Raw genomic sequence first — 14,783 nt, forward strand, 5'->3', positions numbered from 1 at the left:
TAGTGAATTGTGAAGGGGTCGGTGAAGCGGCTATGGTTGTCTCAAGGCTTATTGGAGGCAAAGGTACAATTTCTTTCTTGGAGGACCACCACATAATGCCCCAATGGATTGTGGCCCGCACAAGCAGTTAGCAATGTCCCTTGCCTTTCTTTGGATTCTACAAACTAACCAGATCTTCAAGTCGGGACCCATAGTACATGTAGAACACCACAAAACATGTGGTGCACTATTGGAGGACCATGTTTTTTTCAGCCCCTCATTTTTGCTCAAAAGCCTTCTAGTGCATGTGTGATTTTGTCACAGCTACATGTTTTGCATTTTTGTTTTTGAATTATCGTTTTCAAATCCTACTGTACCTCATTCGGTACGTAAATGAGGTTATCGACAAAGCATATGAAAAGGCATTAATATGGGAGTTTACATTTTTTCACAGGTGAGGAACCCATTTTGAAATGGAGCACTTCTTTTTGCCCAAAAACGGTAGTGTGAAAAGGAAGGCAGACGCAGACATTGACACAGGAAAAACACCTGCAAAAGCCAGAAAGTTTGATGGCACATATTTAGACCTTGGATTTACTTCCGTTGTGATCAGAGGTGAAACGAGGCCTCAGTGTGTGGTGTGTGGAGCAATTTTAGCCAATGAGAGCATGAAACCATCCAAATTAAGACGCCACTTGGAAACAAAACATGGGGAGCTCATTGGCAAGAGCAGAGACTTCTTTGCTCGCAAGTTACAAGTCATCAGTCAGCAGAAAAGTACAGTGCAAAATATTGCTTCTACTCCAGCCAGTGCACTGAAGGCATCTTATGATGTTGCCTACCTCCTTGCCAAAAATAAAAAACCGTTCACCGATGCCGAGAAAGTCGTTCTACCAGCAGCCATCGCAATGTGCAGGAGAATGGGTGCTGAAAGTGTAGCGGACAAGCTAAAAATGATTCCTCTGTCAGACACCACCATCAGCCGACGTGTGTCTGAGATGGCAGACAATATCACTGCTCAGTTAATCACACAGCTGCAAACGAGTCTCTTTGCATTACAGTTGGATGAGGCAACAGATATATCCAGAGAGGCTCATTTAATAGCCTATGTAAGGTACTGTGGGGCAACTACAATATTGGAAGACTTTTTGTTTTGTAAGGCCATTAAAACCAGGGCAACAGCATCAGAACTGTTTGACATTTTAAATGATTTTATGAGCAGCCACTGTTTGAGATGGGAAGCCTGCGTAGGAATCTGCACAGATGGTGCCCCTTCAATGTGTGGAGATAGATCGGGATTGAAGGCCAAAGTGTTGGCAGTCGCTCCACATGTTGTATGGACACACTGCATAATTCACCGTGAAGCGCTTGCTGCTCGGAATATGGACAATGAACTTTCTGATGTACTCAGTTCAGCTGTAAAAATAGTTAATGCCATCAAAGCACAGCCAACAAGAGCACGTCTCTTTGCAATTCTGTGTGCAGAAATGGGGTCAGAACATGATGGTTTGCTCTTTCACACAGAAGTCAGATGGCTGTCCAGGGGAAGAGTGCTGCAACGTGTGTTTGAACTCCGAAATGAAGTGCGGCAATTCCTTGTGGATGTGGACACTGGCAAAGCAAACCATCTGTGTGATCCCCGCTGGCTTGTGCTCTTGGCATACCTTGCTGATATTTTCGATAAGCTAAATACCCTCAATATGTCTTTGCAAGGAGCCAATGCCAACTCATTTACAATGAATAAAAAAGTATTTGCCTTCAAGAGGAAGCTAGACCTCTGGAAACGAACAATTGGAGCTGGGGTAGCAGTTCAGTTCCCATTGCTTGAAGAAGCAATTGAGGAAACAGAGTACAACCTGCTGCATGTCCTAGAACCAATCACAAGTCACCTAACAACATTAAGGTCCAGCTTTGATAAATACTTCCCTGAAGAAAATGCTGGCATTAATGACTGGGTGATGCAGCCTTTTCTGGCAGAGGAGGTGGTGCATCTTCCATTTGATGCCCTGGAGGAGCTGATTGAGGTTCAGTCGGACACTATTCTGCAATCTGAATTTAGGAACATTGCAGTGGGTGACTTTTGGCTGAAGGTAATCCTGGAGTATCCTACATTGGCAAGGTCTGCTATACAGTCTCTCTTACCCTTTGGGTCTTCCTACTTGTGCGAAATAGGCTTTTCAGCATTGGCTGTACTGAAAACTAAATACCGCACAAGGCTGGAAGTGGAGGACAACCTCAGAGTGGCGGTCTCAAAAATAAAGCCACACATTGACTCACTTTCTGCAGAGAGACAGGCCCACCCTTCCCATTAGTGCTTGCTCTGTAAAATCAAATTGCCTTCTGCTGAATATACTAATAGGAATGTATTTTGAGAAAATAAAAGCCCTACTGGAGAATTTTGTGTTTACTTGCACGGTTTCTATGTTTGGATTGGATGTGATTGTCCTAGTGTCTTGGAATGTCTCCCCAACAGCATATCCCTTCATAATTATGGCACCACGCATTCTGCAGCCCTCTCTATAAAAAAAAAAATAACACCAACACAGAGGGGCGGGGCAGGGGGGTCCCGAACAATTTATTTTCTGCTCAGGGGGGCCATGGCATAAAAAGTTTGAAGACCACTGGGTTAGAGTGATAGACTTGGTTAATTGATTTTTATACTCGCCTATGTTATTATGTTTGTTGAATAAATCTAAATAAAGAGATGAGAAAAAATGATAATAGCTCGATCAAAACACACACACACAATTTAGTTGGCAGGCCCGTGAGTAATAAGGACATTTGATTTTTGTTCCTTTCACTTAATGGGGTCAAATATATTGATTTACAAAAACATATTTAAAAGAAGATTTAAAAAGTGAGTTTCTTTATGAGTTGTAGTGACAATAATGTCATGCAAAAATTGAACTGTTGACTTCCTGCACTTGTGTGATTCACAACTTACTCAAGGATTGCATGCATGCCTGCAGATGCATCTATTCGGAAGTTTTATATAGTGCATCATTGGGCATTTGAGGCTGCACGTGCATGTGAGGGCAGCAGCGGCACATGCAGGTACGACCTTTGATGACCATGCCAGGAGCATGATGGTATTAGAAGGGCATTTGAGGCTGGATTTGAATATCGAATAGACGAAACCTATTGATTGTGTGAGTGCTTGCTTCTAATGGGGAGAGCGTTCTGTTTATGTGCGGCACAATTGTTTTGTTTGTTAAAGGAAGAACACGTGAAATACATCATCTAACAAAGCCATATTGTATTTTTCAGGTGAGACTGTGGATGCATGGCAACTTATCCACATTCCTTTGAAGGTTACCGACAAATTCAGAGTTGTTTTCCAAGGTGTGAAAGGAAGTGGCATGTCTACCGGTGGCTTCGCTATCGATGACATCAACCTGTCGGAAACCGTGTGTCCACACCATGTCTGGCACATTAGAAACTTCACCCACGAGCTCAATACAAGACCTGCCGGAGACAATGGCCGCATTTACAGCCCACGATTTTACTCCAAATATGGATATGCCTTCCAGATTGGCTTATACATCAACGGGACTGATTCCAGCCCATTTAACTTGGGAATATATTTCCACTTGGTCTCGGGTGATAATGATGACAGCCTCCAGTGGCCCTGCCCCTGGAAACAGGCAACAATGACACTGCTGGATCAAAACCCAGATATTCGCAGCCGCATGTCGAATCTCAGAGGTGTTACAACGGACCCAACTGAAAAGCATGGTTTGTAGCAAAACCCCCTTTTTCTTATTGTGTGTTGTGACTTCAGCAATGAGCATACTGGAACAGATCGTTTGCATGGTTGCTTTGTTTGCTGTGGTGATGTGAGAACAGCAGAAAACTCAACTCACGGCAGAGTAAATATAGTTCCATGACTAGAGTGTCTGTATGAATGTTGTCCTGTCCTGCTGGCCATCTAGGAATGCTGGTAGAATTGTAATGCCCATGTGTGACTGACAGCCTAGGGAAAGAAACCCTGGTGAGTTCTTCGAGTATGAGTGTTCTAAATGTGTCAGTTGGGGGCCTGAGGTGGAGTGCGTGAGGATGGCTGGGGTGGCTGGTGGGTGATGTCTACTGTATGTAGCTCATGTTACTTTTATGTAATTTGAGAGGAATCATATTTGTGAGATGGCCTTTTATTGCATGATGTAAATTAGAGGTTTTAAATATAGTATACTAATAACTGCTTTCATTGTGATGTAAAAGCTTGAGGGGTCATGAGTATTTCTCCCTTTCTTTTTTGTGTATTTGTGAACAGTGTTATTCAAACTAAACTCTATAAAATATAAATAGAAACTCCCAGGAGAATACAGTGGCTCTGGTATAGGGGAGAACTGCACAACTGGATAATCTCTCTATAGTCCTGTTCATAGCTTACATATAGGCCTCATTGAGAAATGTGATATAATTGGCAGGTGAGTGTGATCATCTGGACAAAAAGGAATTGTTCTGGAAATGGAAACCTCACTAAATCCCTCCATTGAATCCTGGCTGCGAGACCTTATATCTCTGACACATCCAGCGGCATCATTTAAGGATATCCAGGATTAGCGGGTGCTACCCCTGGCTTCTCCTTTTGTACCCCTGACACTGCCCATGTGACTACTGGGCATGGATGGAGGCAGGCAAGGCTCTCATATATTGCGTGATTTGATGCTGAGGTATGAAGCTGTGTAAGGAGGCAGTGCCTGGCTTCAGCTTCCATCCCCTCTACCAAACACTCAGAAGGTAAACATCACTGTGAGGTCTGCATACTTCTGAAGGGCATGCAATAAATCACACACTTTGTGTCTGTTTGCTTCACCAGGCATCATCTTAGTGTTGCCCAGACCTCTTACTTATTAGATCGGATCTAGCCTGGGAGGTTCTTGGAATACTAGGTTTTCTAACTACTGCTGATTTCATATAAATGAGCAATACTTAGTGGGTGGTTTTCTTGTTTTCATTGCGCCAGAGACCATCTAAGTATCTCTGCTGTGCCACTCCATATTTAATAAAATCAGTTACAAAGAGCATGCAACAAACATTATGTATTGGAGAAACAGTAACCTGGAGCATGCATTCTCTGACAAGCCCTACATATTATACATTAGCTAAATAAATGCATAGTATGTGCTACTTTGCAAATGTATCTATATGGGGCATTGTGGACATGCTTGGCCCATGATGGTAGCCAATGGACATATGAGGCAGCACCTTATCTGACATTGGCCCAACCTGAACGTAATGCGTCCAGAACTCAGCATGGCTGACACAGCTCTGCATGTTTGTGATGTTCATACATATCCTGCCATTACATTGGTTAATAACATATTAAATTGATTTGAAACAGGATAAACCAACATGAAGCATTTCATAAACTGCTGGTATTATTAGGAAGTATTATCTGGCATTGAATTTCATTACAGGGCAATTGAGGCTGCACTTTGTATATTATCACTGCAATTGACATGTCAGGCTGTGCCTTACATACGATGACTATACCAAACATGAATCCAAATACATGACATTTCTGTGGCTTTTGAGGGTACACTTGGCATACAATGGCAGCAGCTGCACATGTGCAGTTGAACCTTACATATGGCAACCATAGACAGGAAAGGCGGCATTAAGTAGCATTGGATAGGGTATTGAAGACTGCACTTGTTATATGAACGCAGCAGCTGAACATGTCATGCTATACTTACAGAATCTGACATGCTGTGAGCCAGTGACAGGCATAAGATGTATATCTGTGCATAGAGGTTACACTTGTTATATAGTGGTAGTACCTGAAAATGTGGGGCTGAATTAAGAATATATTAACTATGCCTGCCGTGTGATGCTATAACTATCATGAGACAATGGAAATTGGCCATATGTGGCAGCATTGGCAAAATGGCAGCAATGGCACAGTCTCTGTTGGTTCTCCTGCATGTACTCCTGTCATATCATAAATCGACCCATGTTGTATCAAGGCAGCACCTTAGTCAAAATATGGTTGGTAACTAAAACAGGCTTTTTGTGATTTAATAGCTATTTATATATGTATTTGCTGTAAGCTTGCCAGAGTGACTATTGGTGGTGGACTAGGCATCTCCGGTGGTCCCTGCAGCGTCTGCTGCTGCGCTACACCTGACGGGCGGTGATTCCACCCCCTGTGGACTTACCATCAGAACGTGACTGATACGAGGCATGGTAAGACCTAAACCTGGCTGCTTCTGAGCCATGGCCCCACCACTTACCAGCTTGCCTGAGTGACTCTTGGCAGTGGTCTAGGCATCTCCCATGGTCCCTGCAGCTTCTGCTGAAGCACTACACCTGTTGGCCAGTGGCTCCGCCTTCTGCAACCGTACCATAACCACACGACTTCCCCCATCTTAAGGGGCCTTTCCAGGGCATCCATTGCATGGGCATCCTTGTCAAAGGGCATCCACTCTGAGGGCATTGTCTTCCATGTTTGCCCTGTTCGCTCCTGGCATTCTACATTTCATTGCCTATGATTTCCCCAGTTATATTAACCATTGATCTCTGCCCACTATGAAGTCTCTAGATCATCTCTGTATTCTCTGCTATTCTATCTGTTCTTACTCTATGAACAGTCCTGTTCATACTTCTCCATTCCATCCTACACGTCCCTTCCATCTCGCATCACACTCTCACCTTGTATATCCTACCTTACAAAAAGCTCTTCCTGTTCCTATTACCCTACGATTCTGGAATGCCCACTCCATTGTCTCCAAAACGGACTTAGGGTCTCATTACAACCCTGGCGTTAAGGGGTTAACGGCGCCGTAAAAGGCTGCGGCGCCGTTAAACCCTTAACGCCAGATTCCCACTTTAACGCCTGCTTTTTGCAGGCGTTAAAGTCCAAGGCGCTAAGCGACCTTGGTGCTAATTACGGCACCGTAATTTAAGGTGCCGTAATTAGCGCCTTCCCCATCCCCATTGAGCCCTATGGGGCAAAAATGGGAATGGGGAAGGGGCAATGGTGAATGGGGATTTACCGCCCCGCCAACCTTGGAATGGGGCGGTAAATCCGCCATCCACCATGGCGGAATCCGGCATGGACCATGGTGCTAATAGCACCATGGTCCTACGGCAGGGTTGTAATGAGGCCCTTAGTCATGGATCGTTTCCCCTCTCTCCATCTTGACTTTCTCTGCATTACAAAAATGTGTCTATGCCACTTTCATATAGCCACTCAGGCTGCCTTAACCTCCTCTTGTTATTCTTTCTCTCATTTGCCCCAACTGTCTCACCCTATTGGCGGGGCTGGTGTCTTTTTCCATCCACGCTGTACTGCTTCTCCTTCTTTTCCTCTCCCCTCCATCTCTTCATTTGAATTTAATGTTCTCTCTCTTTCTTTCCCCACTCCGCTCACTCTCCTGGTAACCTACCGCTCCCCAGACTCTCTCAGGTCCTTTTACAATGACTTTGATTCTCTCCTACCCGCATTCTATTTTTCTCTTTCTTCTCTTATCATCCTTGGTGATTTCAACATCCATCTCCCTATTGCCAACCGTTCTTCGTGCCCTTTGATCTTCTCAACTAGTTCTTATAATTTTGATCTTCTCTCCTCTTCAGCTACTCATACCAAAGGCGGAACCCTTGATCTTGTTTTCATTTCTTCTGATTTCCCTGTCATTAACTCCATTAAACTACATGTTTTTCCTGTAGCCGACCATTTCTTACTTACCCTATCCTTCCTTCCACCTCCCACTTCTCCTACCCCTGACCCCCATCGACATCCTCTTTCCATCGTTGCAATATCAAGAGCGTAGTCCACTCTATGCTAGCTGCTTCTATTTCGTCACATCTTTCTAAACTTACTGGATTTTCGGCTCAGTATCTTGATGCTGCTATTAATAATTTCCAATCTTCAATTTCCTTCTCTCTTGATTCTTTGTGTCCTTGAACAGCAGTCACACCTACGGGCAATCCTCCTCACCTTTGGATTTCTGACTCTCTGAAACTGCTTTGAATTCATCTCCGGAGAGCACAACGGAAATGGCTCAAAACCTATACCATTATTTATTATCAACTATTCTCTACTTTACTTCAATCTTTCTCCTCTCTCCTTAAACAATCTAAGGCTGATTATTTCCAGAATCTCATTCAGTCGCAGAGTTCTTCTCCCAAGTGTCTCAATTCCACTTTGAACAAACTCCTTGCTCCTCTTTCTCCTGACTCTTCGGCCTCTTTCACCCTCACAGCTAATGAATTTTCTAACTTCTTCATCTTCAAAATTCAGAATATTAGGTATTCCCTTATTTCATCAGCTCCTTTTTCCTCCACCTCCTGTACAGGCCTTACTCTCCCTACCTCCAATCACCCTTACTTTTCTTCTAACCCCATCTCTGAGATTGACATTATTAACTCTATACTACATGACCAGCCTATGGTTGCCCCATTGGCTCCATCTTCCACTTTCCCTGCTTTACTCATCAAACCTTCTCTAGCTCCATCCTTGTCCTCTCTGCTGAATCTTTCTTTATCCTTAGCCTATTTTCCCCCTGCCTTCAAAACTGTCAGGAATATCCCACTCCTCAAAAAACCCTCCTTGGATCCTACTGAGCTTATCAATTTTCGCTCTTCTTCACTATCTACACTGCTTTAGCGTCTAGTTGATTGTCAACTTAGTTGCAATCTTAATTTATTTAATTGACATACTTCCCATCAGTCTGGGTTTCACCCAGGCTTTTCCATAGAAACGTCCTTACTTTCTGTCCTAAACTCAATTCTTCAAGCTCATCATCCCAAACAATCATCTGTTCTTTTGTTCGATCTCAGTACCACTTTTGACACTGTGAACCACCCTACCCTCCTCTTTGCACTTTCTTCTCTAAAACGTTTTGACACTTCCCTTCAATGGTTCTCCTCTTACCTATCTAACCATTTCGTCACCATCTTCTGGAAAGGGCCTATTTCTCAATCACATCCCCTCCCTTTTGGAGTCCCCAGATTTCTATCATCGGCCTCTCTTATTCTCCCTTTACAAATCCCTATTGGGTGCAGTAATTTCCAACTTTGGTTTCCAAGTACACCTTTATGCAGATGATACTCAGATTTTAATTTCCTGTTCTTCCTTTACAGACTCCTTCAGCATTTCTCTTCTTGTCTTTCTGCTGCCAGATCATGTATGGCTTCTCGTTTTCTTTGTCTTAAGCCTAATAACATTGAAATATTGTTCTACCTCTATTATTCCCCCATCCATATGTTCCCTCCTCTCCAGCTCCCCATCAGTCATCAAGCACATAAGCTTGGATTTCTTTTTGATTCCTCCCTTTCGCTTAAGCCTTAAATTTCTACCATTGTCCGCCACGCCTGTCACTTCCACCTCTTCAACATCAGGAAAATGTGCAACCTTTTGACCATTACCTCTGCAAGTACACTATTACAAACCATGTTCTTTCACTACTCAACTATTGTTGTTCTCTTTATGTCGCCCTCCTCAATTATGCTTTTCTACCATTGCACTCAATTCTTCACTCTGCTGTTAGGACTCTTTTTTGCATTCCGTCGGCTTCAAACATGTATCCTTTTTGTCACGTCTTCAGTGGCTCCCTATGAAACAACGCTGTGAATTTCAGTTTTTATATCTTGTCTTCAAGGGTATCCATGCTCTGACTACTCCCTATCTCTGCTCCTTGATCTCCATATACCACCCCTCTCGGGACCTTCATTCTGCCTCGCAATGTCTGTTCCTTGTCCTCCTTGTGCACCCTTTAGGTTTTACTCGTTTCAACTCTTAGCTCCCAAACATTCAGAATATTTTCCCCATGGTAATTTGTTCTTCTCCTACTCTCCGGCTCATTAAAAGATGTTTAAAATCTCACCTGCTCCAGTCTTTATCTTCTTAAGATTTTGCTTTTCTCATCGTGAGTATACCTCTATGGTTACCTGTCAAACATTCTCATTTGTGTTTGTACCGAGCTTTGGATAAAAGTGCTATTAAAGATTTGTAAATAAATAGGTACAATAAAAACCCCTATTTAAGTTGTTTTTACATCCACAATGCCACTTATTGGAGTGTCACCAAAGGGCATATGACATCAGTTTATATGATGTCAACAGGGTAAAAGGCCATGAGTTGGCATCACTTCCCCTGATGTTGCCGGTTGTGTGATGGTGTTTCTGATACCCCTTATATGTTGGTGAAATGGTGACCCAGGGAAATCTCTAGAAGATGTAATTGAAAGGAGAAAATATGGACAAATATAATTGCATTATGTCCAGGATTTTTGGGGTTGTAGGCATGTTTTATTCAATTTAAAAAAACTAGCATAAAAGGCAATTTTACAGCCAAACCCTAAAACCAGGTTCACACAGTTCTTTAAATTAGTGCTTTGACAGACTAGATAACCCTTTAATAATAACAGATATGGCAATCCCATCCCACAATGCAGGACAACAAACAGGTTGTTTTGATTAGCATATTTAGTTTGTTTTATTAAAACAAATGACATTTAAATGCAGGTGTCCTCCTAATTCACAATGCTTGGGAAGCAACCCAAAACAACAAAGAGGAATACCGACTGTCATAAAATACAAATTCCTGTGCAGCAGCATGCCTACATTTGTCTTGCTGGTCGGAATCAATGAAAATATAGGACAAGGAATTTACATTCAAACAAACATTCATTTGTAAATCATCTTATGTGAATGGATAGTATAAATATTATCTCTAGACAAATGTTTTTACTTCAGTGGCAAACAAAAAATTGTCCAAATGTTCAAATGCATATTATTTTGTGAAAACTTCGGCACAACAATAAACAATGGGCCTCATTACGACCCTGGCGGAGTGGGTTTACGCCAGCGGTATTCGCGGCGGACCCTTCCGCCCTACTACGAGTTCCCGTAGCGCCATGGAGCGGTTTCCGCCTGGTTTTTCCGGGCGGAGAAATCCATGGCGCTACGGGACCTTGTTGTTAATTACGCCACCGTATTTTACGGTGGCGTAATTAACGCCTTCCCCACTCCCATTATACCCTATGGGGCAAAAATGGGAATGGGGAAGGGTAAAATGGGGAATGGGGATTTACCGCCCCGCCAAGGTCGGAATGGGGCGGTAAATCCGCCAACCCCCATGGCGGTATCGGCAGCTTTCCGCCGTGCTCCATGGTGCATATTGCACCACGATCTCCGCCAGGGTCGTAATGAGGGCCAATGTATTCATGATTAGAGAAAGTCAGCAGAAAAAAGATAAATACATTTAGAACTTGGTGATTCCAAATTAGAACACTTTGCAACTGTAGTGTTAAATGCCATATGATTCAGCTTAAATAATTGGGAAGTGTAAATGAATGTTCTCTCTCATTAGATTCTGTGGGCTTGAACTTTGATTTTTATTTATACCTGCATATAAAAGGTTTCTAACTAAGAAAAATTACCCATGGATTTAGACTTCAAATGAGAATAATGAAAGCAAAATTCAAAATGGTGTTGATTTTGTTTTTGGAATGAGCCCAAGTAAAACAAATTCTATGGATCCTATTTCTTTAACAATGATCTCGCCCAAAATCAAAGCACTAGGGAAAGAGATTCTACTTCAGACCATCAACTTTACTAAAGTCACAGTGTGCAGGACCTTCCCATCCCTCCCTTTGTAAAATCTGTAGCTTCCAATGCATTAAAGGCCACAGTTTCCTGGTGACCCTTTAGTTTTTTAAACAAACCAGGGAAATAAATGATGTATTCTATCTGCAGAGGGAATAGCTCCCCCTTTCAAATATTCACTTTTTAAGGGGTTGTTACTCCTCAATATACATATGGAGCTTTGGGTCACTTAGATTTTCTTTTGTTCAATAGAAACCTTTTTGGGGAGAAATTACTATCAGGGTTGCATCTCTCAGAACCCTCTCCTTGATGCTTTCCTATTTGGAATTACATGTCAGAGGACACCAGGTCACGTGATTCCCCTTGGATCCAAGTAACAAGGTATCTCAATTTCTGACCCCCTTTCTGTCTCTGTCAGTAAATCCTCCTCTGTTTTAGCTCCCTGTCTGCAAATGTGGCATGGGTTTCATATCTCAAAACACCTGTGTTGTCAGCTTGGAGTAATACATTAAAGTGAAGAAACTTCTGTCGACAGGGGTTGGGTTCTTTATTCCTCTTGAGCCTTCCACATCAGTGCAACCTGACACAGCAATATTCCATTGGATGGGTCTTCTAATTGGCTTGATTTTACTAAGGCACATCCCAAAAGTATACTTTTCAGACTCCCATTGGTGTCAAGGTAATATCCTTAGTGGGAGTTCCTAACTACTAATCTGCTCCCACCGATGGTAGTTAGCTGTTTATCGTTAAATTGATTATTTCTTAAGTAGCTACATTCGTGTCCATGTGACAGTGTGGTAAATAACATTTTTGGTTTGGTATTCAGGTATACATTTTAAGGCAATAACTTTAAAGTCTATAACTTACACAAAAGTGCCTTTATTAATATTGATTAATTACATGGGAAAACATAAATTTATTTGAAACAGTTTTACATTAGTTTATTTTATTTTATTTGTATTGATTCACAGTGGAACCTTTACAAAACATACACATTTAATTGTTACAATATAATTACAAAACACACTTACACTTACACATATGCGTACATACATATTTAAACCTTTACCAAATTTCATCCAATTTCATTGTCATTATCATAGTCAATGATATTCTTGCATTTCTCTAAAATACATACTAGGGCACATTAAAATATATACTAAAAGACACTCTAAAATCTAACAATTTTCAGTTTCATTGGGTTTTTACGTACCTCCAAAAAGTCAAATTCGTGACTACCTTATAACATGGATAAATCCATCTTTAAGACTACAATTCTTAACCTCAATATCTACCTAAAATTTTAATTTCCTAAAATCAGCAGATTCCTTTGTCTCCTTAACCATTTAGCAATTCTTGGACGTATATCTCCTAATCTCATTTTCTTATTCCTTAATTAGATGTTCAAGGATCTCTTTCCAAACATTGTATAACGCCATATGCAGAGTTTCAAGGTCAGTGTTTGAACATAAACCCCAGAATTCGACACTCTTAATTGACTTGTTGCTTCCCACAAACTGCCCCTGCGTTGTCATATAATTAGATCCCATTTAAGGACATAGTGTTGATAGATGTCTCGGTGATTCTATGTTTTCTTTTGTCTTACAAAGACAGCATATTCTCTGGACAGCTGGGAGCTTCATTTGGGCCCCTTGAAGCGCCAGCAACGGCAATTGGTTTATGCGCAGTTTTAACATAAAGTTACGAACTGCAGGGCTGGGGCATTTAAAAAAGAACTGCTGGGGTTTGAGATAACGCTGGCCAATTCCACAGACAAATGTGTAGTTGTGTAGGGATTACAAATGTGTAAAGTTGTTTAGCAAATGCCAGTGCTCCACCTTGTGTTTATATATAGCCTTCAACACCGCAAAGTGCCACACTCAAAGTAGGGGGGGCCACTCAATATTGGAAAAACATTTCTCATTCAATTCAACATATTTATTATGAATACCAGTTAAGAACGTCAAACCAATGAGCTACAACAATTGGCAAGTTGGCGAGCTTCTGGATTTAATATAGAGCATGCCCCTTCGTATATGTACTTGACTCGAAAGGGATACCAATCCTAATTCTAATCGTCGGTATGCCATTGGCATGGTAGGTGCCAAATTTAGCAGCTTCCTCTAAAATTGACCTTCTACCATGTTCACCCATGTCATATCACTCACAGCAAGTGCTTGAAGTCCATACAAAATAGCTGGGGAAAAACAAACAGTTTGTACAACTTTATAATCCCCTCTAATGAGTATCCAGCTGTTTGTTTTGCAAATCTGTTGCTAAAACAGGTCACTTGTCTGGCCTTCCTTTTCTTACAATCCACGATGGCTTCATAGTCACTGTCAGCTCTCAGCTCTACTCCCAGATATCGATAACTATCAACATATTCAACATTCAGTGATTCCATCTGCAGACAAACCCTAGCTATCTTGCTGCCAGATACAGCCATCATTTTGGATTTACTCATATTAATGACTAGGTTATTTGCCTTGGCGTATTCTGTCAGTATTTTTTATTTGTTTTTTACACCCCTTATTGTGCAGTCGAGCAAGACAAGGTTGTCAGCGTACAATAAGCTAGCAATGTATTGAGAGCCTATCTTAACAGGACAACTATCCCCCACCAATAACATTGGTGGCAAATCGACAAGGTAGAGACAGAATAATAGAGGGGCCAGTAAACACCCTTGTCTGACCCCCTATTAACAAAAATAGGTACCGTTTTGGATCCCAGATTGTCCAAATGCACATGAACACTATTCCCTGTATACAGTTGATTGAGTTCCTCCAACAACCATTCAGGACAACCCTATGTGCGCAACTTCTGCCATAGCTGTGCTCTGTTCACTGTGTCGAATGCAGCGCTTAAGTCCACCCATATCAGATAGAGTGCAGGGTTCCCTTTTTTTTGCAGCTTCACCTATAAGAATATCAAGAAACCAAATATTGTGTGTAGTCGCAGAGCCAGGGTGGAAGCCGATTTGAGCAATATATTATCTTCATCCACCCAGCTCTGCAGAGCGTGCAGTAGAAATGTACTGAACAATTTACCTGTTATGTCTCATAGTGATAGAAGTCTATAATTCTCGGGGCAAACTCTATCACCCTTTTTGTATATTGGCAGTAACGTAGCACTTAGCCAACTAACAGGGATGGTTTTTTCTTTGCACACCTTCCCGTAAACGATACTCAGCACATATATCCATGAATTTGGGTCAGCTGTTAGTTCAGTATTGGACAGCCCACTGGGCCATG

At 41.9% G+C, this 14,783-nt stretch overlaps 1 protein-coding gene across 4 annotated transcripts in view; it reads left to right on the plus strand.

The window, feature by feature from the left end:
- MEP1B (meprin A subunit beta) overlaps positions 1-14,783 on the plus strand; it is a 465,679-nt gene that overhangs the window by 371,923 nt on the left and 78,973 nt on the right. For all 4 annotated transcript variants that reach the window (XM_069620973.1, XM_069620975.1, XM_069620974.1 and 1 more), the window contains exon 11: positions 3,247-3,714. In XM_069620973.1, the coding sequence (XP_069477074.1) occupies positions 3,247-3,714 (468 nt within the window). The remainder of the gene's footprint in view (positions 1-3,246; positions 3,715-14,783) is intronic.

Source organism: Ambystoma mexicanum, chromosome 5q (genome assembly GCF_040938575.1).
Source record: "Ambystoma mexicanum isolate Mex_15411 chromosome 5q, UKY_AmexF1_1, whole genome shotgun sequence".
Lineage (NCBI taxonomy): Eukaryota > Metazoa > Chordata > Amphibia > Caudata > Ambystomatidae > Ambystoma > Ambystoma mexicanum.